Source organism: Amphibalanus amphitrite, unplaced genomic scaffold (genome assembly GCF_019059575.1).
Source record: "Amphibalanus amphitrite isolate SeventyFive unplaced genomic scaffold, NRLGWU_Aamphi_draft 001632F_arrow, whole genome shotgun sequence".
In the NCBI taxonomy this organism is placed as follows: domain Eukaryota; kingdom Metazoa; phylum Arthropoda; class Thecostraca; order Balanomorpha; family Balanidae; genus Amphibalanus; species Amphibalanus amphitrite.
Window position 1 is genome coordinate 25,686 of NW_024883125.1, and position 27,647 is coordinate 53,332.

At 47.1% G+C, this 27,647-nt stretch overlaps 1 protein-coding gene across 2 annotated transcripts in view; it reads right to left on the bottom strand.

Annotated features, from left to right (window-relative positions):
• Positions 1-6,336: 6,336 nt before the first annotated feature.
• Positions 6,337-27,647, bottom strand: part of LOC122374271 (WSC domain-containing protein 1-like) — a 43,361-nt gene continuing 22,050 nt past the window's right edge. Inside the window, exons 2-7 of one of the 2 annotated variants that reach the window (XM_043352914.1) lie at positions 19,470-19,583; positions 16,796-16,938; positions 16,127-16,330; positions 14,207-14,394; positions 8,932-9,086; positions 6,337-8,107 (exon numbers count right to left, since the gene is read on the bottom strand). In XM_043352914.1, the coding sequence (XP_043208849.1) occupies positions 7,825-8,107; positions 8,932-9,086; positions 14,207-14,394; positions 16,127-16,330; positions 16,796-16,938; positions 19,470-19,583 (1,087 nt within the window). In that variant the 3' untranslated portion in view covers positions 6,337-7,824. Of the gene's footprint in view, positions 8,108-8,931; positions 9,087-10,772; positions 12,348-14,206; positions 14,395-16,126; positions 16,331-16,795; positions 16,939-19,469; positions 19,584-27,647 lie in introns of those variants that run through there. The other variant, XM_043352913.1, reaches the window with a different exon arrangement.

Here is a 27,647-nt window from a genome sequence, read left to right on the forward strand (position 1 = left end):
ACTCGACTGTAAATGAACTAGACAGCACCTGCTGTCATCCTAAAACATCTTACTACACTTCCATCTAGTTTCTGACCAATAATCGGCCCTTTATATTCGGTCCCATATATGTGATGTATCGTGAGGAATATGAGAGTCGCAAATCTATAATTTCACTTATGACGTCACTGTGACGTCATTTCAAATGGGATCGACACCAAATTTGGACACAACCTCGGCTAGGTATTCAGGAAGATGTATGCAATGTTTCGCTTCTCTATCTCTTCGCGTTGCGACGATATCGTCGCAGAAGTAAAGGGGGGGCAACTTTATGCCCCCCCCCAGCGGCCGGCGGGTGGCGCGGAGGCCCAGCGGCCGCCGGGTTAACCCGCGAGTTGCTGGGGGGGGGGCGTTAAACGCCCCCACTTTTTTCGCCGGGCCATAGCATAAAAACGGCGCGCCGCAGGCGCGCCAATTTTTGAGTACCTGTAGGGAATTGATTGAAGTTTATTGTGACAAAGTTTCAAAAAAATCGGTCGGGAAATTTTTGAGATATCGAGGTTTTAGTGACGTCATGATTTCTGAGTTTTCGACCAAAAACGGCATATGTTCGAAAAATCATATAAAATCACAGCATAAACATACAGACATGCCGTAAACGCCATTAGACTGCCAATACCATGATCAATCAAATGGCTATCTTCGATTATTGATTATTGTTCCGCATTTTCCATAATCTTGAACTGAATCTTGGCAATTTTTCGTGACAACTTCACGACCATGATACATGAATTTATTAAATTGAACTTTTTGAGCCCAACACGTACACATATGATAAAATGAATGTCACCATCGTGTTCTACGCCCCAAATTACCTATAAAACATGTGTCACAGGCTGCGAATATCAGTTTTGATTTTCGGGGATATGTGCCTACCCGGTTGACCTGACCTTGACCCTGACCTATGCTTGACTGACCCCTACATGGAGCTGACACTCTTGTAGGCCTTATAAGATGGATTGTGCACCGTTTTGACAGAGTTTATGGCGAGAGGCGCCCATTGCGAAGTCCTGAAGTCCATGCTACTGAAAGCCCGATTTCAGGTGTTTGACCTGACCTTGACCCGACCTGTGACCTCAAAATTCAACTTTAAAGTACTCATCGGAAGCGTCTCGTCGCGCTCTTTCGTTTGCCGCCTCGTGCGTTTCGCTGCGCCTATTGGTTCTCGAGTTATCGGCTGGGGGCGTTTAACGCCCCCCCCCCAGCAAACGGTGGGTGGGGAAATACCCCAGCAACTGCCGGGTTAAGAGTCAGTCGTGCAAAACATTCATAGCAATAGCAATTGAAACGCGGTGGTAAAAAGTTCGCGACAGCAGGAGATTATCAAAGCTCGTATTATCTGAGACGCAAACTTCACTAACACATCATGTTGATAAGAAACAACTTTATATTTTCAGCATATCTGTAGCATGTAAGACGCATGTGCTATTCCGCAGATTTTAATAACCAAACGCAAAGCCATAAAAAGCCTCAAGCGGGCTTTCTGGATTCAGGTAACCCCTACGGCTGCATTTACAAAGCAGCTTACCACTTCGGCGGAGCAGCTCGGAGCACGGCGAAATCTTCAATCAAAACAAGAGTCTGGGGCAGGATAGCCACTCTAATCACAAGAGCTCCCAAGAGGCACCGCACTCAATCCTGCAGAAAAAAACATACACGAGCGTCTAAAAAGAAATGGTCGTCGGCCAACCACCGCGTCCCGGCCTATCTGTCCAATGACCAGAGGAAAGGCTGAGGTCGGGAGGCCACGACGGGACCATAAACCGCCCCGAGACAGCGCGGCGGTTGGGGACGGGACATTCAAGATCGAACTATGGGTTGGAGTAGGGCGGAACTCAATATAAGACAGGGGCTAACGGTAGAAACTGCAAACGGGACCACTGGCTGGCGCTGGAATGTAATAAAGAACAATGGAACGTCAACTGACCGCCTCTTTGGTAAGGATCAGGGTTGGCACAGACGGAGGGAGACAGGGCCAATCGAAGGCTGTCGGAAGTGCGACACATCCATCCGGTCTACTGTTCAGAAGGATCGTTAGTCGAACGTATCAGTAATATTGCAATCGGTCAATTGGCGAGACTTTCGAAGGACGGCACCAGATTTGGAGATCGCAAAAAAAAAGTTTACGGTGCTGTTTGCACCGACTACAACAATATGGAGAGGTACTTCAACCGTTGACTTCCTATGTTAATTTCAAATTGTTTGGTTCTGGGCATTTCGGACATAAACCATTTCAATTTTCAAGCCCTGCCTATTTCAACGTTGTCGTTTTTCACGTATCGTTGTAAGGAGCCGCCTTGAAGGCGCCCCCTGCCCCGACGCCAACAACTGACCGGGGCAAGGGGTCGGAGTAGACGGTCCGCCGGAGCCGCCGACTCGGGCTGTCAAACGAGGCGTGAGGTCGAGGTTATACAGAGTCCGGATTGGGGGGGGGGGGAGACAAAGTAAAGGAACAAAACAGGCTGGCTGCCTGAGCTACTGGGTAGAGCTTGAGGTCAGAACAGCACGGATTGGGGCATGGAAGTCGCGCTGGTTAAGCACGAACGACAAATCTTTCGGACAGGCCAGGGTGGCGACCGTACCCGTCAAACTGGCTCGGGGTCGGTTGGGCCGCGTGGGTCAACTGACAGCGTCGGTGACAAGTGGGATCGATAGACAGTAGACGAGACGTTCCCGTGACCGTACCCCCGGGCAGTGACTGCCAGCTGAACGGCCACTCCAGTGTGCTCGTCGAGCCAACTCGCCGGTTTTAGTGGAGCCGAGAGCCGATAGTGGGGTAATGTGGTTGAGTGGTAAATAGCTACACCAAGTTTCGCGGCGCTGCGCACTGCGGTTTTCTTTACAAACGCAAAAACAAGATGGTAATTGGTAGATATGGCCGAAAACGCCCCGCCCCAGCCGAGAGAAAGTTAAGGAGGCCTGCTAATTGCTCGACTTTTCAATTCATCGCGTTTCTGTCTTGGCAAGTCGTGCCATTTTGGGGCACGAGCTGGAAGGCCTCCACGCGCCGCCGTTTTTGAGACATTCGCAAACAAAACGCAGAGTCGGAAGGTCAAACATCCCCCCCCCCTGCAGGACGCGAGTTAACATGACCTGGTGACCAAACCTTGTGTGACCTGGGTTTCAAAATATTGCAAACGATGCTAAATTGAGGAATCATAATTGCTATGCCAAGTTTCCTCCACCTCAAGCAGGTAAACCTCTGTGTCTCATTACCGACCATAGGCTCTCGCCGTTGAGCTCGTAATTTACCCACAAATCTGCTCGGCCTCTGAAGAGACCTTCACCGGCACGTGAAGAGCCCTCCACCCTCCGACAGGAGGTGGCGGACCTATCAGAATCTGGCGCAGCTGTGGCGACTGTGGCGCACGTAGCGGCGTGAGTGGCACCATAATCCGCAGCGCCGCGGCAGAATCGGCGCAAGGGAGGAGGGTGTTCGTCTCGTCGGAAACAATCAGCTGGCGACAGGGGTACTGGAAGTGACGTCTATTTATAGACACAATCCTGATGAGATGCGCTGCTGACGTCATGGACTCTGTTGTCATGGTAACGCAGTAGAACACAGCAGGTGGGCAGCTCACACATGGACGCAGAAGTTTTACACATCGCCAAGTTAAGCAATCGTTTTACTTAACCCTCGCCCGTATAGGGGGGGGGGGTCGAACGGACCCCCCCCCCATGGTTTTTCGCAAATAACTCGCGTAAAAAGCGGCCGATCGCGACGAAACTTTCAGTACCCTCGCGTTCATCAATTTTACACCTACCCTGAAAATTTCGTGACCCTGACCTAAATGACCTTTGACCTGTGACCTACTTTTCGAGACCATGTTTGGCCGGAATCGCGATTCGGCGTATGTCGGCTCGCATTAGCCGCGCGTTTGCAGTCTTTTCGTGGTTTCAAGCGTTCAAACATGTGATATGATGTTGCCCCCATGCATTAGGGTGGGTGTCAAGGTCACCTGAAGGTCAGGTCAGGTCATTGACCTTTGATGACCTCGGTTCACTTTTTCGAGTTTTGCATGTTCCTAGACCAGTTTTTGGAGCTGAATTCGAATTTAGCAACCATATGAACATTTACGAAGTAGTTTTGGTGCCTTCGTAACATGTTACGAAGCTGTTAGAGGCGGTTGCCACCTACTACGAATACCCTTACTGGTTGACCTGACCTGACCTGACCCGACCTGGCCTAAATGCATGAAGACATCATCTGTGATCAAAACTAACATGATATTCGTGATCAGCACCCCGAAAAACCTCATAGCAGCCACACTTTACGACGTTCTAACAGGTCCCGATTTTCCCGACTTTTGGGTCATTGACCTGACCTGCAAGGTCAACCAATGACCTAGGACCTTAAAATTGGGTATTATCGGCTTCCTCTCGTCACGGGCAACACGCTCGTTTTTTCCGCGAAGCTCTAGCTCGATCAGGGGCGAAACGGCAAGGGGGGGTCCAACGGACCCCCCCCCCCCTTATACGTTCGCGGCTGGAAAAACACCAATACGGGCGAGGGTTAAATAAGATGTTATGTGAATGAATTAAATGGGAAATGTGCAGCATGTGTACTACATAAATATAATTTTCACACCGTGTCATATCAACTTCACATAATAATTGCAATGCCGACTTACGGCCGTTTTGCACACATCATCCGCCTGTACGGTCTACTCATCCGAACATCCGGTTCAATCTCCACTGCCCCCCCCCCCCCCGGAAATACGAGTTTCGTCCTCCAGCTCGGTCGATCGTAAGTGCATCGTTTTGGTCCGTCCCAACGGAAGTCAGCATAGTGGCCCAACGGAACAAGCTCCATTTGGTACTCGGGTTATGGCAGTTTGTGAGATAGAAGGATACGTTAGGGGTATGATCCTAAATGGCAGTGATCTAGCATAACTAATAACTATGGATGATGTAATAAAGCTATAACCCCGTCTCCTTGAGAGGTCTCCTTTGCCTTATGTCACCGTTTTCGCCAGCGTAAATTGGAGATCAGCCAAGAGCACCGGGATAAATGAGTGAATACAGTCGATAGAACATACGAGATGGATGGATCGAATGGCCGGTATGGGTATGAGAAGTATATGCAGTTTCTCATCCATAGTTGTTGGAAGGAGCATTAGAAATGACTACTGGCTAAAAATGGCTGACTTGTTCTGTATAGCAATATATTTATCAAAACATCCTTTTGTCTGTGTGTGTGTTTTTTTTTTTTTTTTGCTCGTTGTATTAAAACACATGCATAGATACCATGCACGTAAATTTCATAACACATCTCAAATGTCATGAAATAACTTGACAAAATAATCATGTAATCTATCGCACCCACTCACTGAAATGACAAGTTCTACATACGGATAATTTATTCGTAAAATAGCGTTTAGAATCATTCAAGGACCATGAAAATCGTATTCATTTCGAAAAGCAATCACGCTTGTCAGTAATATTGTAAGTATATTGTAAAGGCCTGGCTACACTATGCGTTTCCTGCGTGCGTTTTTTGCGAGTTTGCGTGATTTGCGTAATATCGTTCAATAAAAAAAACGTTATTACTAAAATAACTTCTTTAATATTTATTCAAAAGTTAATAAAACTTTTATACTAATTTCAAGTTTATATGAAAGACATATAACAAAAACGTAATGTCGTTTCTTTCTAGAACGATATTACGCAAATCACGCAAACTCGCAAAAAACGCACGCAAAAAACGCATAGTTGTAATATCATTATCTCCATTCCAGTCATCTGTTTTCTGCGTCGAAAATAACACCATCCACCTCTTCCCCTGCCCGAATACAGCATCCATTTCGACTGGACCGTCTCGGTTCGACCTAGCCAAGGCCGTATGGCTCACTCCCACCATCCAAACCAGCAGAGAATGAGCTCATTCATTCGTCTATCACGACCGCCGGCGGAGCTGTTTCTGAATTCTCGGCTCGGCCGGCATATTTCACGGTAACGCCGCTGATGGGAACGGTCTACGTAAGGACACCCCCGGGACGAGAGCGGGGGTGAAATATGACATATTCACGAGTGGAAATGTCTTGCTGGCTTGTTTCGGTTTCACCGTAAGGGACAAATAACCGATGCGGTGGAGACGTTTTAGAAGAAAAATGGTGCCGAAACAGCAAGAAAGACAATAAACTTATTAACGGCACAGTTCAGTCTAGCAACAACTGAATCCTATAAGGAAATAAGCCTTCATGGCGGGTACCACGGATCGATTCCTGATCATTTAGCCCATAGGCGAAAATAGCAATAATCGAATATTACGATGCATTGGTACAAAAAACGTAAATGTTTTGTTATTTGTTCGCATTTCTGACCATCCACTTATCAAATCAGCGCATTTGTATATTTCACACGATTTGACGTTTTTAATCACTGACATGACCCCGTACACCATTCTCGTATACACCCTGTATACACGTTCTCGTCAGTCAGTATGCGTTCATAGCCGAGCACCAACTTTCGCGCGTCCGGACGACCGCGTAAAAAAGGACACTTAACACTTAATTATACCGCGCACACCGGCAAAGCTCTGACCTAGAGCCCAAAACTGTTACTACCTAATTCTATCTTATTTGTCACAAATACGGTGTTAGTCATGCATTTTATCATCATCCAACTAAACTGTTTTGTTCTTTTCTATACAAAATTGAAGATATTGTATCTTCCATAGAAGGATACATTTGCTGCTGCACATTTGCTGTTAGGCCAACTTCATACTTCATGAAGCTTCTTTGCACCATCAACCTTCATGAGCTTATTTGACATTCCGATCTTCTCTGAAGATAGCCGTCTCATCTAAGATGACCGAAATATGGTCTAATATCACGCAACTCTTAATGTGACGTCATATAACTTCACATAGATGTCACGAAATACACCTCTAGATGTGACGTCATACAGCACCTCAAAGATGTGACGTCTCATGATGTCACATATCCTGAGACTGAGAGAGCACCGAGGTATAACGCCACCTCTCTCGGCTTCAGGTAAAATGGAAATGGAAAGCTGCTCTCTACCATTTCCAATTTTCTCTGTCTTACATCAGCTCAGTTGCATCATCCTTCTGTCTTAAAAGGTACATCGGTAATATAATATCCATCCTAGTCCTTAGCATGCGTACCTTTGCCTCCTTTTGATTTATCATTATTCTGACATTCGTCATGCACTGACCCCTGTTCGCTTGCATTTTAACATCCGTCTAGTCTCAGTTTCATCCTCTAAGTGAGGGGCTCAGATTTCTGAGGGCTTTAGATTTATGACGGTTCCAGAACTCCATAATTCCGGAAGTTCACATTCCAATAATTACACCACTCCATGACACAGGAGCTCGGAAGGGTCAGAATTCTAGATCTCTAGAATTACAGAAGTCAAGAGCACCGCAAAACTACAAAATCACACATTTCCATACAAAGCTTCTTGGAATTCCGAGCCTCTGGAAACAAAGCTTCTAGCAAACAGAACTTATGCACAGCACTGCTAACATACAAAGCTTCTAGCATACGAAGCTCCTAGCATTTACGGAGCTTGCAGCATGCAAAGCTAGCGAACACAGCTTCTAGCATACAAGGTCTCAAGCGTACAGAACTTCTAGCATACATAGCTCCTAGCATACAACACTTCTCGCATACAGAGCTTGTAGCTCACAGAGCTTCAAGCATACGTAGCTTCTACCTTCCACTCGCGAAGTTTCCAAGGTAAGGTACCGAAGTGATATTTCAGCATCCGGATGCAGTACCGAAGCACCTCCTCCCCCCTCCTCCTACCCTCTCCCACCTCTCACAACTCCTGCCTGCTCATCTCGAACACGTTCCAGTCGGCCCTCAGCGCGGCCGCTCCGGGCACGTCCTCCAGAGCCGGCGGGGCGCTGGCCGTGCCCAGTCCACTGCGGAGGTTCACCCTCAGTGGATCCCCCAGCAGGCGGCTGAAGAGATCCGTAGCGCGCGCCAGGAAGCTCGGGGCAGGCGCCGGAGGGTTCATGGCGTCTACTCGAGCCAGGCACGAGGGGAAGTCCTCCTCGGCGTAGCACTCCTCCAGACGTTCACCGGAGGAGCGGCTGTATCTGTGGAGGAATGGAGTGAGAGGGTGAGAACTGAGACGTAAGACATACGAAGATAGGTGATAAGGGTGGTCATGCCAGCGCAATGTGAGAAGCGAGACGCTGGTGTCTACGGGAAGCAATGAGATGAGAGAAACGCCTTTCTGTTCCCCCGGAAGAGCGGCTGTCTCTAATGAAGTAAGAGGGTGAGAATGGAGAGGTGAGATTCTGACTGTGGGTGCAGATGTGTGAGAAGAGTGATCATGTCAGCACGATGTGAGGACTGAGAGACTAGTTACAGACTGCGAGGAGCAATGGTGGAGGGGTGAGAAATGAGACGCTCCTGAAAGGGGATGGGAAAAAGGGGATGACCTGGCGTGGGGAGTGATAAAAACGAAATCCGATAGGACTAGTTGTGTAAAGAACGCCTGCACATCAACAAAACAATGCTTTACATTCATCACATGTCTGCGGACTCGTGATCATGTTCCTTTGGCAATACAACTATCATTTAAGTTGGTGTCAGCAGACTGGGTCGCGTGCGCCCAAATCAAGCTAACGACATTATCTTTACATACAAAAAGAAATGTATTAGACAAACAACACATGTCCTTGTCTTTTCCAGTCTGTTACGCATGCATTGTCCACTCTCAATCACTACTTACTTTTCTGGCTAATTAGGAGATAACCATTCTGCCTGTCCCTAGCCTAGTGTCATGTCACATACAACGATAAAGCGAAAAACGGAGCATATTGCCGGTACTGCATTATAATGGCCCCCTCTATAACAATGACCTGACCTATTCACTTAGCTGCCTCCTCTCTCAGTCCCCCCCCCCCCTTCTCACCTATCCAGCGGTAGTGGCGGATGACCGCGCCTCCGTAGCAGCTGATTCACATAGCCCACGCCGTGTTCGACAATCTCCCTGACATCGTCGGGGAACGGCTCCACATCGGCGGGGAAGTGGGGAGGGTGGCGGTGAGCTACGCCGTCCGCATCCTCCTGTGGGCGGTCAGAGGGGGTCAGTATTGAACAGCTCCTGTGATGGTGGCTGGTTGTATGGTGGTTAGGGGCAGGCAGTGGTTGAGGAACGGACAGTGGTTAGGGGCAGGCAGTGCTTGGGAAACAACAGTGGTTAGGGGCAAACAGTGGTTGGGGGCAGACAGTGCTTGGGGGCAGACCAGACAGTGGTTGGGGAACGGACAGCGGTTGGGGGCAGACAGTGGTTGAGGAGCAGACAGTGGTTGAGAAATATGTTTGGGGAACAGGGGGGAATTTAGCGGACTGTCAGTTTAGTTTAGAGATTAGCATACAGTGGTTCATAAGTGAGACTGGAGAGCCGTTGGTTAGCAAACGAGGCGCTTTAGACAACAGTCTGACAAATAATAGAAAAATACACATTTTGACGTCAGAATGCGAAACTTGGAGAGCACAGTTTCAGCACTTAGCTTACCTTCTTGCAGTGGTGACTGCGTTGTTGTAGGTACCGAAAGAAAGACAACAGACTATTGCAGTTTCATTGTACGAGTAAGTATCAAACAAATATTTCTTTGAGGACTTTATTTTACCGAACACCATGGTATGCAACACATTCCCAATGAAATACTGAACACATATTGACCAGTACCTTTCTAAACTATATACCAGTAAAACGCCTTTTGGGCGAAGAACGAGAGAGCGAGATAGTGAGCCCTGCACGTGCGGAAGGGCGAGAGGGTACTTCCAACGGGCTTGCGCAAGCCGCAAAGCACCCTTCTAACCGGTCGCTAGCGGTGTACCAAATTTGAACGCAATCGGCCCAGCCGTTCCTGAGATCTGGAAGCGGCATTCTGCACGTGCGCGCGTGCAAACGGGGTCCAAACTGACTTTAACACGGCACCCTACTAACTGGTCCCCAACCGTGTACCAAATTTGAGCGCAATCGGCCCAGCCGTTCTCGAGATATGGAAGCGCCCTCTGCACGTGCGCACGTGCAGTAGAACCTTAACCGCAACACATGGGAATGCATTATCTGGTGGGTGCCTACCTGTATGCCAAGTTTCAGCGAAATCCCCCCAGTAATTGCCGAGTTATTAAAATGGGAACAAATTTGACACCTCTTATTGTTGTATTTTGCACGTGCACTGGGGGTGACCCACATGCATCGAGAGTATCCTATTTTTGGTAGAAGGGATGCTGCTACCTTACAAAAATTACCGCAAGCCAATCGCCCAAGCGGCTGCTGAGATATGAGCCTCTCAAAATCACTACTTTTGCAAAACAGCTTGATTACCCTTGACTTTTCACATGGCACGTGCCACGACGGTCACTGAGGTGTATCAAGAGTAGTCAATTACGGGGTAGAAGGGATGGGGCTACCCAGCAAAAAAGACCGCAGGCCAATCGGTCCAGCGGTTGCTGAGATATAAGCCTCTCAAAAGCGTTACAGGCCGGGCCGGGCCGGGCCGCTCATACTGAGATTTTTCCGTTATATTGAAAAGACTCGCTTCGCTCGCTGCGCTCGCTCGCTCGTAATCACAATGCATGGAGGCTCCAACTACAGCAATTGGTCACACCATATCGATCGAAAATGTGATACAATTTACATGACAGGCAGACAACGTTCGTTACCAGCGCGCCGCAAAGTCAGCGACACAAGCATAATGCATTCTTCCTGAGCCTAGAAATAAAACTATGAAAACAAAAGTAAATCAGACAATGTATATTAGACATACATTGAAAAGGTCACATAAGATGAACTCCGTCAAAAGCAGCTCATGTTTTACATTAGTGAGTGCGCCATTTCTGAATCGACACAGTGATGCCAATCCACACAATCTCGGACAAGCTAACCGTCACCATGACAACCAAATGTTATCACTTTCACTGCTCGTGCCTTGTCCCATCACATACCTACCTACATATCACCGTAAATATGGGGAAAATGCATACTTCCTGATCAGTGAGTCATGGATAGCCCAGATAAGTAACGTATCACCTTTCTTTCTACAAACGATTATCTACCTAGCTCAGTGTTATAACTGAATGCCACTTTAACGCATTGTAAATTAATGCAATTTTTAGAATGTTGTTTAGCATTGTCATGTTATGACGAAGCAGATTCACTCAAAATTAGCATCAGTATAACAGGAATTCACTGAGCAGATAATATGTTACCTGACAAGCCCGATAACAAATATAAAAAGACTATGCTCAACAGTTAAAAACCGCTTCATTACCCGATTCATCCTTCATATGAACCAATTATTCATATGGCTAGCATGCAAATAAGATGCCGTCTTTTTAACATCCGCAAATACGCAACTGATATGCCTTATCCTTGCCGCCCATAAATTAGGTACATTATTTCTCTTCGTTATGAGCTGAGGGAACCATACCATCATTCGGAGCACGAGCATACACATCACTTGAATCGCCTTCCTTTCCGACTTTGATGTCTTGCTTCTTCCCTTCAGTATTTCCCTCTACACCCGTATCACGGCCAGCAGTTTTCTCTTCTTTGACATTGTCTGTTTTATTTCCATACCTTGTATGATCATCTTCTTCCACATCTTCCGCTACGTTGCCAATTTCTTCCTCTCTGTTATCACTCGTTGTTGAAGTCACTTTTGCATTCTCTTTCCGTATAGATTCTCCGTTTCCATCTCCATCTCCTCTTTCCGGCTCACTCGCTCTCTCCGTCCGTTCTGAATGTCCCAGCTCGTTGCCATCCTTCACCACCATCAGACCCTGGAACCTCTCCAGTAGCCCATCCCCCTTCGTTTCCGACACGTTCATACTCTTCTGCACCGTCTCCACCACTCTCTCCACCATCCTCTCCTCCTCTTCACTCAGCGCTCTCGCTGTGTCTCGCTCAGTACTCTCGCCACCCCGCGCGACATTTAGTATGGGCCCCACGGCGCTACCTAGAGCACCCCCAACCGCACTGCTTAGAACTCCTCCTAAAGGAGAAGCGCGGACGTGGTCACGAATAGTCTCAAACCATGACTTTATATGATATCTGAAATTCATTTTGTCGATTCTATACACACAATCCTCTAACTTCTCATCTTCTAGACAATCCTCCAACTGCTCCGCCCTCCGTGAGCTACCGTTGAAGAACTCGTACTCTTCGACCGGCAGCGGGGTGAGATGCCGCCTCTCCAACACGTTCTGTATCGTTTTCACGCTGAGGTCGATCATTTTCCGCAGCTCAGACGGGAAGGGGGTCACGGCACGGGGGCGATGCTGCTGGTGGCGTTGTGCTCGTCCTGACTGGTCCATCTGTCGGGGAACGGACGGAAGAGGTGTTAGAGGCAGAGAGGGCCGGGACCATTGCCTTTGGTATTATTTCGGTTCAGTGCGGTATGGTAATTGATATTTTAGGCGGCAATCAAGGCCAATATTCAATGAAAGTTTACCTACATTTAATTCTTATATTCCTATAGCATTGAAATAAATACCCAACATAATTGTATCTTTTGACGAAAAGGCAAAATAAACTTAAGAAAAGCATATAGCAATTAGCAATCCATAACAACTAAAAAATTAGCATTAAAAGCATGGAAATTGGGTAAATATGGACTAATTTTCATTTCCAATCAAATGGCTGGGCCGTCAAGCAAAATTACATCATCTTATGAGAAAGACCTAAACACAGCGTAAGCAAGAAGTCTTATAAATCACCATGACAACACTCATTACAACCGTCAAATCCAATTCAATCAAGAACGGAAATGAGCTCGGTTAATACACTTAACGCGTCAATCCTACTAGTGATTGGGTGATTGCAAAGCAGTCAATTGGGTTTCGAGGTCCAGCACACAAGTTTCCCAACAAGCAGTAGCTGTTTACGAAAGACGGGCGGTATTTGGTCAAGCTGAGTGGCAGATTTCGACACCGCTACCGCCGTCCTATCGAGACAGGAGAGATTTAATGACGGTATTTGGATTCGATTACTGAACGAGGGTATCTTGGCAAATTTCGTCAGCAGAATAATAAAACTGGGAGTTCTAGTTATCCACGGTGCGTTTACTTAGCTATTTCATGGTGCACATGACAAGATAATTGGAAATGTAACAAAAACGCAGGAGAGTGAGGCAGAAAAAAATCAGCAAGGAAGTTTATGTATATCTTCAATTGATATCGCTTCATAAATAGCAAAACTCATTTTTCATGGAATAGCTCATTATGCAGCTAAAGAAGGTGCTCAAATTTGGATACATGTAGTAACCAGTAGGTCCTTTCTTTGTGCTTCATATATCGAACCAGGAAATGGATGGGTAACATTTGCCGGCCCGGGGCGAACAGTTGAGTGTTGACTCTCACGGTCGGATACTTTTCTGTGGTGCGTATGCTTTCAATGGCAGTAAGACACACCAAATTACCAAAAGATAAGAGTTGCGAAGAGATATATCCACAATGAGAAGCAGAAGAAAAAAACACAAATAAAAGCGAGGTCCCAAGCACCACACATAACACAAATACCAACAGATACAAAGAGAAGAAGCTATTCTACTTACGACATCGGCCTTGATCCAGTGAATACTCCACCAACGGCACCAAGACGACACACAGATGCTCAAAACCGAAGTTTTGCGTCGATACACAACTGGGACGGACAAATCGAAAAAATAAAACACGCTAAAATTCATTGTGCGCCGGGGAGAATGAGTGACGCAACGTAGCGAACTGATGCAAGCGGTTACGTGCGGTGACAAAAAATAGGTGACGTGCGTTGACGCGCCATGACGTAACAATAACGTGATGTGATGTGATGTGATGTGACGAAGCGCATGCGATCACATGCGTTGGTGCTCACGCCGCTGAAAAACCCGCGTTGAGGGGAAAACGAAGATCTTCTGTGCCAAGTGCATAGAAAGCACAAGATGTTGTGCTTGAAAACGGATTGAAACCTCAATGGAATACTACAGGTTACCTTCACCTCACATAAAGATAACTTCCCTTTTCCAGAACGCATTGGGACGACATAATGATCAATGCCCAAAAAAAATGAAATGGCGTCTCTAGTTCTCATATAACAATTCACGCAAACTAAGTCTACACAACCCAATGCAACCGTCCCACGATTCCTGAAATCCACTAGCTATGTTACTTTTCTAGTTCACCAACAAAGTACTCACCTGCACACATTTGAGCCTTTCTTCATCAATCGGCCAGTTGAGGAATTTCAGCATTCTCCTCAGCTGTCCGACCGGGTCGCTCTTGAGATGCTCATAATGAACAACGAGCACTCGATTTCCGGGCTCTGTCCACTTTTGCACGTGAGCGCTCCACTCGAAGACCTGCTTCATGACGAAGGTGCGCCAGCCTGTGGAAACCGACGCTAGGTGTCACTACCAGCGCCGGCGCTGACTAGGTAGCGCCAGTGAGCCACATTGGACAGGAGCTCCTCTCACAGTCCCCTTCCCACAGACACCGATGCACTATTGCGTTATGAGACAAAGGACCGCACCAGGGCCACCCGACAGAAATGGTTCTTTTATTACGGAGCGAGCGAAGCGAGCGTAGTCTTTCCTTAGATTAACGGAAATTTCTAAGTATGAGCGGCCGGCCGGCCGGCCGGCCGTGGTCACGCTTTTGCGAGGCTTATATCTCAGCAACCACTTGACCGATTTACACGCGGTAATTTTTGTCGGGTAGCTTCATTCCTTCTACCAAGTATTGGACTATTCCTGATGCATGTGGGTGACCCCTTATGCACGTGCCACGTGCAAAACGAAGAGGTGTCCGTTTTGTAATTGTTGCAATATCTCGGTAACTACTTGGCCGATTGCGCTGAAAGTTGGTATGTAGGTAGGCACCCACTAGGCACTGCATATCCATGTGCCAGAGGTGGGGCGCTGCTGCACGTGCGCACGTGCAGGGGTCGTTTCCAGATCTCGAGAACGGCTCGACCGATTGCGCTCAAATTTGGTACACAGTTAGGCGGGTTAGAAGGGTGCCGTGCACAAGTCAGTTGGGACCCATTTTGCACGTGCGCACGTGCAGGGTGCCGCTTCCAGATCTCGAGAACGGCTGGGCCAATTGTGCCCAAATTTGGCACATCGCTAGAGACCGGTTAGTAGGGTGCCGTGCACAAGTCAGTTGGAGGTACCCCCTCGCAATTTCGCACGTGCAAGGCCCACCCTCTCGCTCGCTCCGTTAGTCGCCCCAAAAGGCGTTATACTTGTTGCAGCAGAGTTCCTTTGAAAAAAAATGACCACGAAGAATAACCGAAGGCCCGTCATGCCTTCTTGAGTTCGATATACCCAAGAGCCTCGTATTGATTCGTTCATGGAGGGTCTCACACGATAGGCGTTATCACAAGTGTATTCGCGGCCATTGGGGCGACGTAAGAAAAGAAGAAACCAACTGGCCCCAAGAACTTTAAATTATCAGTTAGCATGCACCTTTTCCTTGATGTGTAGAGAATTTGCCATTATTTGTTACAGAAAACTGCATTTAAAATCTTCCATTTATGCTTTTTTCATCGTTTGCACAATATGTTCTTTTACTAAGCTAGAAACAGTAATTAGAAATAGTTCCCGCATCATCAAGAACAATAGGGAAGGCTTAAAGTGAATAAAATAATTTAAATGGTTTTGTAATCTATGTGAAGGCACTTCTAAAATTGCCTGTAGAAATATTGAAGGCAAAAGTTCAACTTTTTCACAAGACGGATGTCTATAAACCTATTTAACTTGTGACAACTCAGCCGGTATTTCGTCGCCTACAGCCCAGCTTTCCCTAGTGACCGATAGAGGCGCTGCTATCGATGTCCGCCCGTGCCGCCTAACGCAAGACTAAAATGGCTAAAAGCAATAAAACAAAAACAAAACAAAAATGAGAGAGATCCTCCAGAAGACTTCCTTGCATTAGATATTCATATTATATTACCTAATCTCTCTTCACAAGCTTTTTGTGCGAGTCTCACCCTCCCGGTAATAGCAGCGTGATTGTTAGTTGTTACTCTTCCCGAGATAGCACAAAGTAGGATCCTCACTCTTCCTGAGGTAGTTGTTCGATTCTCACCCTTCCTGAGGTAGTTGTTCGATTCTCACCCTTCCTGAGGTAGTTGGAGGAGGGCGCCATGCCCTTGTGGCCGCCGAACAGGTAGTTGTGGAAGCTCAGCACGGCCCGGTACGGGTTGCGCACGATCACGATGGCCGTCCTGTTGAAGCGCTGCACCTGGTCGTCACCAAAGTCGTGCACCTTCTGCACGATGGTGGTACCCTCCTCCGGACTGGAGAGCTCGCCCCAGTAGCCTGAAAAAGAAAAATAGAGAAGAGCGTCAAAACCGAAAACAGGAGATTGTTTAATGTTTATTGTCACAAACATCCAATCATATACACTGAGAAGGGCTATTCTATGATTTTCGTCATCTGGAGAATCGGAGAATCGGAGATCGGATAAGATTTACCACGAACAATGGTAAGACTAGAGAGCTCGCCTCAGCAGTCTGAGAAACATGTAACGGAACGTCCGAACAGAAGCGAGAAGAGGAGACGATGCGAGACGATACGAAACGAGACTGAATGAACGAAGACAGACGTCCAGCACAAGACCCGGCACCCCCCCCCCCCCGTCTCTCTCCCCAGTACCCTGGGAAAGAAGGTGAGGAGACGAGAGGAAAACGTCCAAAAATGGGAACGGAGAGCCAGACAGATTATTTCTACACCCAAAGAGATAACCACTCAAACGAAGCTCCCACTCGTTATGACGCCACTCACCGATGCTGTACAGGCCCATATCGTAGTAGATGCTGCCGGTGAACACGCCCGATGCCAGTTCGAGCATGTAGCGTGTCCAGGTGTTGCCAGATCCCGGGTAGCTGCTGAGGGCCACGATAGGCAACGTGCCACGCTCCGCAAATCTACCACGTAAGGTAAAACACAGTCAGTCACGGCTAAACGGGTCAAAATGCACTACAGAGTACTGTGGGGACGTAGGAAAAACACCATCGGGGTGACAAAATACTAGGTATATTGTAGTTCACCACAGTGAAAACTGATGGAGACAGACGGCAAACGAAAAAACTACGGCAAGGTGCAACAGTCGCCGCAGAAAAGCTCTTCGTGACTTATCCAAGGATTCATCATCATGTTTCCTCTTTTCTTTCACTCTTGCAACCCACAGATGCAACACATGAATTGTAGCTCAAGTGACTTCTATTGCGCTAGCTAAGACACACACACTTCACAGTGTGAAGGGTGTGTCTTAGCTAGCGCAATAGTTCACACCCAAAAGTGCAAATCTGCACTGATTTGCTCAACCTGAACACCGCAAAGAGTGGAACACGTTTTCTGGCTGACCGAAACACAAATGATAGTGACAGACTGCAAAAGTCATTTGCTCACGGGTTGCGAAAATACCACAATCGTTCGTCGCAGACCACAATGACATGAATTTGCCAGGACTGGCATGTAACATGACCATATTTCTTACAACATTAGCATCTGTCGTATGCTCATGGCTATATTCCGTGCGCGTTGACCAGAAAATGGAGAAAGGTGACACTTAGCGGACTGTTAAACGACCGTTGTCACAGTCAAGGATTTACTTTGAGGAATTGTAGGTTTCTCCCATCTTTTTCTCTGAAGAAGTGATGGTTATGGACACGATATGAAAGAAGAGATATGATACCGGTACCTATAACAAATGTATAGATATTAGTTGCAGTCATGTAGACCACAGAGGCAAAGGTAAATCGGTCACACTTTCACGAATTTACATAAGCTTTACTGGTCCAGTATTTTACATATATGGTCACCGAATGTGTACCTACGTGTAGTGTGTGCACGAGGAATGAGGATGGGAAAGGGCCAGAGTCAATCCAAAATTGCAAATTTAACCCGGCGGCCGCTGGGCCTCCGCGCCACCCGCCGGCCGCTGGGGGGGGGGGGCATATAGTTGCCCCCCCCCCTTTACTTCTGCGACGATATCGTCGCAACGCGAAGATATAGAAAAGCGAAACTTTGCACACATCTTTCGGAATACCTAGCCGAGGTTGTGTCCAAATTTGGTGTCGATCCCATTTGAAATGACGTCACAGTGACGTCATAAGTGAAATTATAGATTTGCGACTCTCATATTCCTCACGATACATCAGATATATGGGACCGAATATAAAGGGTCGATTATTGGTCAGAAACTAGATGAAAGTGTAGATAGATGTTTTAGGATGACAGCAGGTGCTGTCTAGTTCATTTACAGTTGAGTTTCATGCTCAGCGTCATCAGAAACGGTCCATATCGGAAAACGAAAAAACTTTATGACGTCACTGTGACGTCATCTTAGGTGCTACAACCACCAAACTTTCCTCAAACATTGCCTAGGTATTCATTTGAAGCTATGCCAAGTTTCACGTTCGTAGCTCATCAAGTTTCGGAGATATTTCACAAAACGTAAAGGGGGGCCCCCCCAGCGGCTCGTGGGTTAACCCTCGCCCATGTAGGGGGGGTTGGTGCAACCCCCCCCCCCCCTGAGGTTTTTCGGAAATAGTGCTAAAACGGCGGCGCGCAGCGCCGCCAAATTTTGGGTACCTTATGGGGCAAACCTTGCGCATCTTTTGATAAAAAAAATTTGACCGGGTCATGTCAGGTCACGGAGTTATGACGTCACAAAGGGAACAGCCTCCGGCCGGATTTTCACAAACTGAGTGCCAACGCCCGAGGTTTCCTGCCGGTGGTACGGACATCGGTTGATGGATCGTGATGAAACTTCCCATGCATGTTGGGGCAAGTATTGGCTATCATATGGTATAAGAAACTTGACCGGGTCAGGTCAGGTCACGGAGCTATGACGTCACAAGAGGAACAGCGTCCGGTACTATTTTTGAAAAGCGCCCGAACCACTATTTTGCTAATTCTTGTCACCTCAATGGGAATATGCAGCAATATTAGCTTCTATAGGGAGCAAATGGACCTTCCAAATCCAAAAATACAATCATATTTCAAAAATTTAAATTTTGATTTTTCGAATTTCTGCCGCCGACTGTGACCTTGCCGACTTCCGGCGCTCCCAACGCGCCATTTTTAGAGCTAGGGAAACGAAATACATACCAAACGATAGAGAATTGATCAAGAAACACGATAGTGAAGGTTTCAAGTCGATATCTCTCACCGTGTTGCCGCAATCGCCGCGGAAAGTTGAAAAAAAGTCTATTTTTCCGAAAATTTGACCTTTGACCGGTCAAAAGTAGGTCAAATGTTGACCTAGGACCAAAAAATATACCACCAATCGCGAGATCTCGGCGAGAGCAATCCGCTGGTTTTTTTCCGCTAAGCTCTACGACGCTCCGTTTTCAAACGCCAAGGGGGGGTCGCACCAACCCCCCCCCCCCCTGCATGGGCGAAGGTGGCAGATCGCCGTTTACGGGCGAGGGTTAAGTTTTTCACGTCTCACCTGATTCCATACTGACTGCAGCCCTCGACTCCCTCCCAGGGCCAGCGAACCGGCTGCTGCTGCAGTCGCACGCGCACCTCACCATCGCCGGAAGTGGACGCTTCCGGTGCGGCTCTGAAATGACAGAAATCGGGCGGTCAGAAGTAATATTACAGATATGTCACTCAAATGTCCGCGTTCCAACATATCCGCCTTTAGCCCGCTGCTATCTGGAAAAATTAAGGCGACTTCGCACGAGGAGCTTAGGTAGCCTGGAATTACAAAGCTTATTGCTTACGGTTTATATCCATGAAATTAATCCCTCACTTGCATATAATGGCACGCTACGCTACGTTAACCTGAGCATTAACCCACTTAAACGCGTGCGAACAGCTGCCCACATCACAAACACATAATACATTTCATTTCGGAGGCGCGTTGCACGGCTCGAGTGTAACAAGTTATGATAAGTCCTATATGCGCCGTGCATCATCCCTCCCAGGGAGCTATATAACACGCCCCAGCACTGAAAGCAGTCCTGCGATGACGAAACCGGACCCTTGATGTAATCCACTTGCCGCCTGGGGCACGGAGAGTCAGGTCCTCAATGAGCACGGGCCCCAGGGCGCGACCCTGCGAAACACCTCTCTCCTATGTCAGGGCATTAGTGTTACGCAATGACCGGAGGGCATAGACGATCGATAACTATCTGGGAGTGGACATCCTCCCCGCAGGGAAGCGATCACCGAGCGAGGAGTCAGGAGCGTCCATATGAGAAGGTCCTACACACACGATGGTCTTCATCGAACCGTAGAGCGTTCGGCGGTACGTCAGGTAAAGCAAAATTCGGTGGACGGTGTTCATTCATGCACGCTTCACTTAAATGTAAAAAACGCACAGTTTACGTTGCAAGATAGTCCGAGCATTTTTATAGTTTACCACATGTCCTGATGGCACACTTCGAGAAGCATTGAGGTCTTATCTATAAGATTGGGCGTTACACGACGTAATATCATCTTAGTTCCCAAAGCTCCCACAAACCGTTCCGTGATGTAACACGATCTTGCACGAATTCACGAGCCCGTGTGAACCTCGTGCAAAGTTTGTCCGGGCACCGTCGGAAAGTTTATCCCCAGTTCACACGGCGTTTAGCCACGTTTGACCGCCTTATTACTCCGCAGTCTAGCTATGGACGGTCCACGTTGAAATTTCAAGACAATGCAGCATGAAATCACACTGAACTCCCGTTCTTCGATGCGTGCAAGTGTTTATTGATTAATGATGTTTAGGTAAATCATATTACACACCGAAACAAAGATACCGGCTGCCTGCAGTTGTCTTATTCAGGAGTACCCAATGTCCGTGATACTTATGTTACCTCGTGACTATTATAGAATTTGGCGATCTCCGAATATACGATAAACGACTGATACCTTACATCAAATCCTCTACAGTATCAAAGCTACCAACTCAAGGCCCTCACCAACCCCAAAACCACAGCCTGCAGCGACCCAGAAATGCGAAACCCCACTTTGTTTTCACGCATCGTTGACTTTTGCGTCAGTCCGTTGCCTCGGCACCGTCGTGACGAAACGATGCAAGTATATCGCCACGTGACTTTAATTGTTGAACGCTTACGAACCGTGAAGATAGTGGTGGACTGAACCGAGATGTGATATAAAATGTAGATGCGTTTTGATGGTATCCTTATAAGTGCTGATGCAGATTGCATGTTCCGTTGAAGATGCGTGATGAAAAAAAAACAGAATGTAGCGTTCCGATAAGACATTGCAAGTAAACATGAGAGTTTCAAATTACGTCAAGAAAGCAGAAGGCAAGCGAGGATAGGTAATCATCTTACTCTTCCCCTGGTTGTTAGTACATTCATAATAAAATGGGTCGGAGATCTGGAACTACCACTCCCAATGTGCTATTGCGCTGTTGCAAGGAATTCAGCCGGGAAAAAAGAATGGCATAGGCTGTAATTGTATTCAGACATGTACCCATATTGTTTCTGAGCTTCGCAACGGAACGCACTCCCATTATCACTCTGGTATGCACCGACCCAATAGACCGCTGCCGACTGCACTGGCAGTGCCCGAGACGTCACGGTCAGGCCGACCGTTACGTCGTTACGTCACCGGTTACGACGTGACGCCCGGGGCGGGGTCTGAGGTAGGGTGGAGAGGAGCGAGGTGATCTCGGTGTGGTGAAGAGAGGGGTGTATGGACTGAACAAACCGGCTTTCGGCACTGTGTTGGAAAAGACCGTGAGGAGATAACGCGGTGGTGGTTTCCACGGTGAACTTTAATGTTATTGTAATTCAGTTGAGATAAATGAAGTCAACAAGTCCAAATCAGCTAGAAGACAATTACTGTGATCCTACAGATCACTTTATACATTACCTACATTAGTGTGCAAAACGCTTGAAGAAAAGCTGAGCATCGACACCATCACATACATTGCATAATGTTTTCGCTAAAAAAGACATCACCCACGGCCTGCAGAATCACGACAATCACCCAATTACGTCACTGACCTCAATAACGCTGAATCAGCAGGAGTCTGCACAGTTGACCCAGAATGAGTCACTAAGTAACAGCGAAGGCCGTGAAAGGTGTGGGTAAAGATGATGACAAGACTGTCATGAGAGGGTTAAGTGATTACTATGTCATGTCCGATTGCAGCGAGGTTAGGGTGCAAGGCGCTGGCGGGCTGGGTTCAATAATTCTTCAAAATTGCCAATTGGCCAGTTGGGCTGCAACCAAAGCAGGAGCATAGGTATTTAAAAATGGCACATGATCTAAAAATGGAATGCTCAGCTGAGCCATGGGAATAACCTTTATTTCATCGGAGGCACTAATCAAGAGTTGCGTTTGGAGAACCGATAGGCGTTATCACAAGTGTATTCGCGGCCATTGGGGCGACGTAAGAAAAGAAGAAACCAACTGGCCCCAAGAACTTTAAATTATCAGTTAGCATGCACCTTTTCCTTGATGTGTGGAGAATTTACCATTACTTGTTACAGAAAATTGCATTTAAAATCTTCCATTTATGCTTTTTTCATCGTTTGCGAAATATGTTCTTTTACTAAGCTAGAAACACTAATTAGAAATAGTTCCCGCATCATCAAGAACAATAGGGAAGGCTTGAAGTGAATAAAATAATTTAAACGGTTTTGTAATCTATGTGAAGGCACTTCTAAAATTGCCTGTAGAAATATTGAAGGCAAAAGTTCAACTTTTTCACAAGAAGGATGCCTATAAACCTATTTAACTTGTGACAACTCAGCCGGTATTTCGTCGCCTACAGCCCAGCTTTCCCTGGTGACCGATAGAGGCGCTGCTATCGATGTCCGCCCGTGCCGCCTAACGCCGAGTCATCATAAGTCAGCAATCCTGACTCACCAGAGTAAAAGCTATGCACCATTCAGCGTGACTCATCAAGAATCGTGTAAGACACTGCAATGCTTTCTTCGTTCAAAAAGGTTCGTTTTATGACTGTAAGCCTAGCCATAAATAATGGATACAACTTTCCGTATGGACACTTTTTCAGACCACTGGTACTATATCTAAGTGAGCTTTCTCTATATATCAACACCCTAGATTATTCAAGTAATATCATCCCAGCTTGGGAGGATATTACTTCCATTGGAGTCGTCCTTCAAGGCCATTCCACGAACTGAGGGTGATTTAGTCCAATCGGTGGGCGGTTTGCCTCAGGAGACCACACGCCGGAGGTAAATTTCAGGTAAATTTCACCAGCAGGTGGCATGGTAACACAAACAGGTAATTATGGGAGGACGAGAGAAAGAGAGAGAGAGAGCCGAGAGAGAGAGAGAGAGAGAGAGAGAGAGAGAGAGAGAGAGAGAGAGAGAGAGAGAGAGAGAGAGAGAGAGAAAGAAAAAGAGGGGGAGAGAGAAAGAAAGAGAGAGAGAAAGAGAGAAAGAGAGAGAGAGAGAGAGAGAGAGAGAGAGAGAGAGAGAGAGAGAGAGAGAGAGAGAGAGAGAGAGAGAGAGAGAGAGAGAGAGACCATTCTTTCCAAATCAAGAGTACGCACTACGGGTATAATAGTCATAATTCATGAAAGATTCAGGCTGGCACGGTCCGCCGACATCAAAACAACGGTGCGTCAGCTGATTATTGGTCCTCCGATTCAGGAGAAATTATTAACGCGGGAACGCCGGCGCTAAATAAAGGCGGTAGGATTCACGGCTTTGCATGATTGTGTGCAATATTTTTTATAGTATCAAGCGAGGGGTATTGCTGGAGTTTTGCAAATAAATAATTTATTCTCAGTTTGGCTATGCGATCGTGAACACTTTATTTTCATAGATACGATATGAAATAGTATAAACAGGCCAACCCAAGGCTATGTAGGCCAACCTTAGACTTCGCATAGCCATGGACATTGCGTAGGAAGGTACTCGCCGATCGTACCACGATACCACGGGCAAGATATCAGACTTTTGGGAGTTTTGTGTCGCTGAAATGTATTTTAAGTGCTAAGAAGGAAAATAATTCAATTTAATGTCATGCACAATGGACATTTAGCCATTCCAAGCATATAGTTTGCCTGGCTTCGCCAACCAGATAGCCAGGTTTATTCCAAGAGCTTCTAAAGAGGTAGTGGATTTAATATCGTTTCTATTACATTTATTTGATAATCCTACATATCAGTGAAACCTGCCACGTTATCATTCTCGTCGAGCGATTACCGGCACATCGTACCAATTGGTACGATGTGCCGGTAATCGCTCGCCGAGGATGCCAATGCAGCGTCGAGCGTCCGATGGTTTACGATAGGAATTATAACAATAGTTTTAAACTAGCGCTTTTTAGAACCATGGTCCGAAATGGTAATTCAAAGAACCTCTTCCCCTTTCAACTCACCTGAAAAAGCTGCTTTCGTGTACCACCCAGCACCCGTTTCGTAGATATATCAAAATGATAACCGGAGGCGAAGATTATCTTTATGATACCACGATTTGTGGGGCTGACTAGTACCGACGGGGATCCCACAAACACGACGGTCACATTCATTAAGCATGATGTACGGCGTAAAGCACCACAACTCACCCCAAAAGCGCAACCTTCTGAGATATCTTATATTTAGTTTCAATGCTGGTACTGGTGCAGTTTCAATGCTGGTACTCTGCTCATTTCTGCTCAATAAAGTTATTTCTCGCTCAAATGCGCCTCACATTAATCGTGTGCTGTGCTCCACAATCATTGCGCCGCGCGCTCTTCCTTCTTATCGGCCCCCTTGAGATCGTATCCATCAATATCTATTTGCTTCAGTTCTAAGTTCTAATGACTTGTATTGTAGAGAAACAATTTTAGAGCGTTTAACAAAATAATTGCATAACCTATGAGCGATAGGAAAAGCCCAATCGTCCAACTCATAAAAAACATTGGGACACAAACAACTGGAAACTGATGGTAGTTGGTACTTTCGCGCATAGGCGGCGGAACAGGGAGGGCACCGGGGCACCGTGCCCCCCCCTTTGATTTTGGCATTTTAACATGGGCTCCATGGGCGTTACATGGAAAGAATGGGACCAAAAGTCGGCAGTGCCCCCCCCCCCTTCCCCAGTTGAGCTGGGCGCAGGTACTAAATAGCATCAAAGGAAATCCTATATTCATCTCGCCGCATTTAAGCGCACCAATCGAAAGACGACAGCGTGACCGCGCTGACAGGCAATCAACCTGGCCACATAAAACTAGCTAGTGCAAGGAAGATGTCTATATAAACCACTGGACCATGCAAAGCGTTCATGTAAATAAAATATGAGTAAAGATGACCCGTTTGAGGGCAGACTGGCCAAACAGTGACGTTACACGCGGATCTCAACACTGCACAACCCATTCATCAAAAAAGATCTCGTGGATCCCTATATACGTCATAACTAGCCCTAGTACGGGGGTATATAGCCATGGACGTAAATGGCCGGCTTAAGGCACAGGATCCCAATTGTCATCCCCATTACGTGGTCCCCAGAAGTCGCCAGGCCGAGAGCCAATGGCAGTTAAGCACATCTTACACGTGCCGACAAACGTGACACAATGAATCCAATAATGAGCCCGCCAATAAGCCTGCCTAATTCTGCATGTAGGCTGCTATTTACCACCACGGCGGAAGGCTAAAACGCATCCATACAGCTCAACATAGGTGTCAATTTCCGCCGGGTTGGGGGTGCTCAAGCTCTTTAAATTCCCCGCCGGCTCGGCTGGCTTGGCTTTGGAGCCCCAACAGACGGTGCGGGTCAAGGTCACCGCTGAGGCGGCGGCGGATTTGCTGCGCCCGGGCAGTGGGCACCCTCAATTCGGTGAAAATCGACACCCATGCAGCTCAACATGACAAAACGCTGCATACAAGCGCACGTCCTCGCATTTAATTGACGCATTTAACTGCGTCACTAACCTCGTACACTGTACAACACTGGTGAGATGACTGTCCGAAGGAAACTGCCGACTTTGGCTGGCAACATTCAGGGTTGGTGACTTATGTACTGAGTTCGGCTGGCTGACAGCGATGTGACTTCAGGACCGGTTGATGAACGGGCCATCCTAGCCCCATACTACAGGAGCCCAGCTGGTCTTGGCGAGCGGCGGCGACTGGACGAGGCTGGACCCCTACTACAGGAGCCCAGCTGGTGCTGACGAGCGGCGGTTACTGGACGAACGGGTCAGCCTGGACCCCTATTGCAGGAGTCCGGCTGGTCTTGGCGAGCGGCGACGACTGGACGAGGCTGGACTCCTACTGCAGGAGTCGAGCTGGTCCTGTCGAGGAAATAGTTCACCTTTAACATGGGATTTTAAACTGAGATAGCAGTCTGATAGAGCAGATTTGTGTATGCCCTATATTTGAACCGTTTGAGATATTCACCATTTATCAGTGAATATTGGTGCTTAAATTCATGTTCTAGTGCTCATTTACAGCAAGCAGAAACCTCTTCAACACACACAGTGGCCAATCAGCGATGAGAGCACCAGGAGCAGAATCCCTTGCAGCTGATAGGTTGTTCAGCAGTTAGTGTTCATAACTCTAATCATTAAAATAATGAAATCCCTTTAGAAGAAGTGTGTAATTCCAAGTTAGAATACATTTAAATTTTATTCATCACATTTTTAACACATCTTTTTGAATTTTATTAATCAAATTACTCACAGAAGGTGAACTATTTCTTTTAACACTTACCTTGCTTCAATGGTGACATGTAGCTCTTGCAGCAGAGAAGGCACAGCATTTGGCTGCAACTTCAAATATTGACTTGTTGCTATCAATTATTCAGTTTTGAAATGCATACAGGTACAGTGAATCTTGGGTTCTCCTGTAAGAATGCTGACCGCAGAAGCAGAAGTTCATCCAAAGCTTGTGCCTGAAAAAGGGCCAGGTTTAATATATGAGTGAAATGAAGACTTATAGGTAAGGTTTTGACTAGACCCCTGGGTCACAACAGGAGATGACCCCCGTGATTGGTGGGACCACCAGGCACCAGCACTGACACAGTCCGTTCTGACCACCGCACACCTATCAGCCCGAGAGCACACTAAATTGCGTGTTAAAGCTCCATTAATGCTTTTTTCAATTTTGGCCATCCATTTTGTTGGGTCCATCATGTCCATCACCAAGCCACATTTAAAAAGCACTACACTACATCCCCCACCACCTGACCACACCAGGCCAAATCTGCACCGCGCTACACAAAATCCGCACTGCACCAAGCTAAATCCACGCCACACCAAAGCCTCACCAGCCGGACAAGCCAGCACAGACGAGATCTTGTCGAAATTGCCATGCTTTGCAGAGTGCATACTGGCCTACCTGAACCTGACCTTACCCAACATATGAGCCTGACTATCCTTAGCACTGGGAGCTCATTGAGACCAGGCCCCACAGGCCTAGTGGCCTCCTGAAACCTGATTTCCATATGGGGTGAGCTATTTAAGAATGGTGATCGGATATCGAACCCGAGACAAGACGGCAATGAGCAGTGGGCGGTTCATGCAACCATAATCATGTTTCCTTACCACAAGTATCAAAGCAAAAACAAAAATAGCTACCTATCGAATTCAAATTTCACTGGAACCTCACCTGCATGGATCTTAAGTGAAAGGTACATCTTGATACATCTGCACGAAAGATACATCTTGATCCACTCATCTCAATCTTGTTTTTCTGCATCCAGGGCATTGG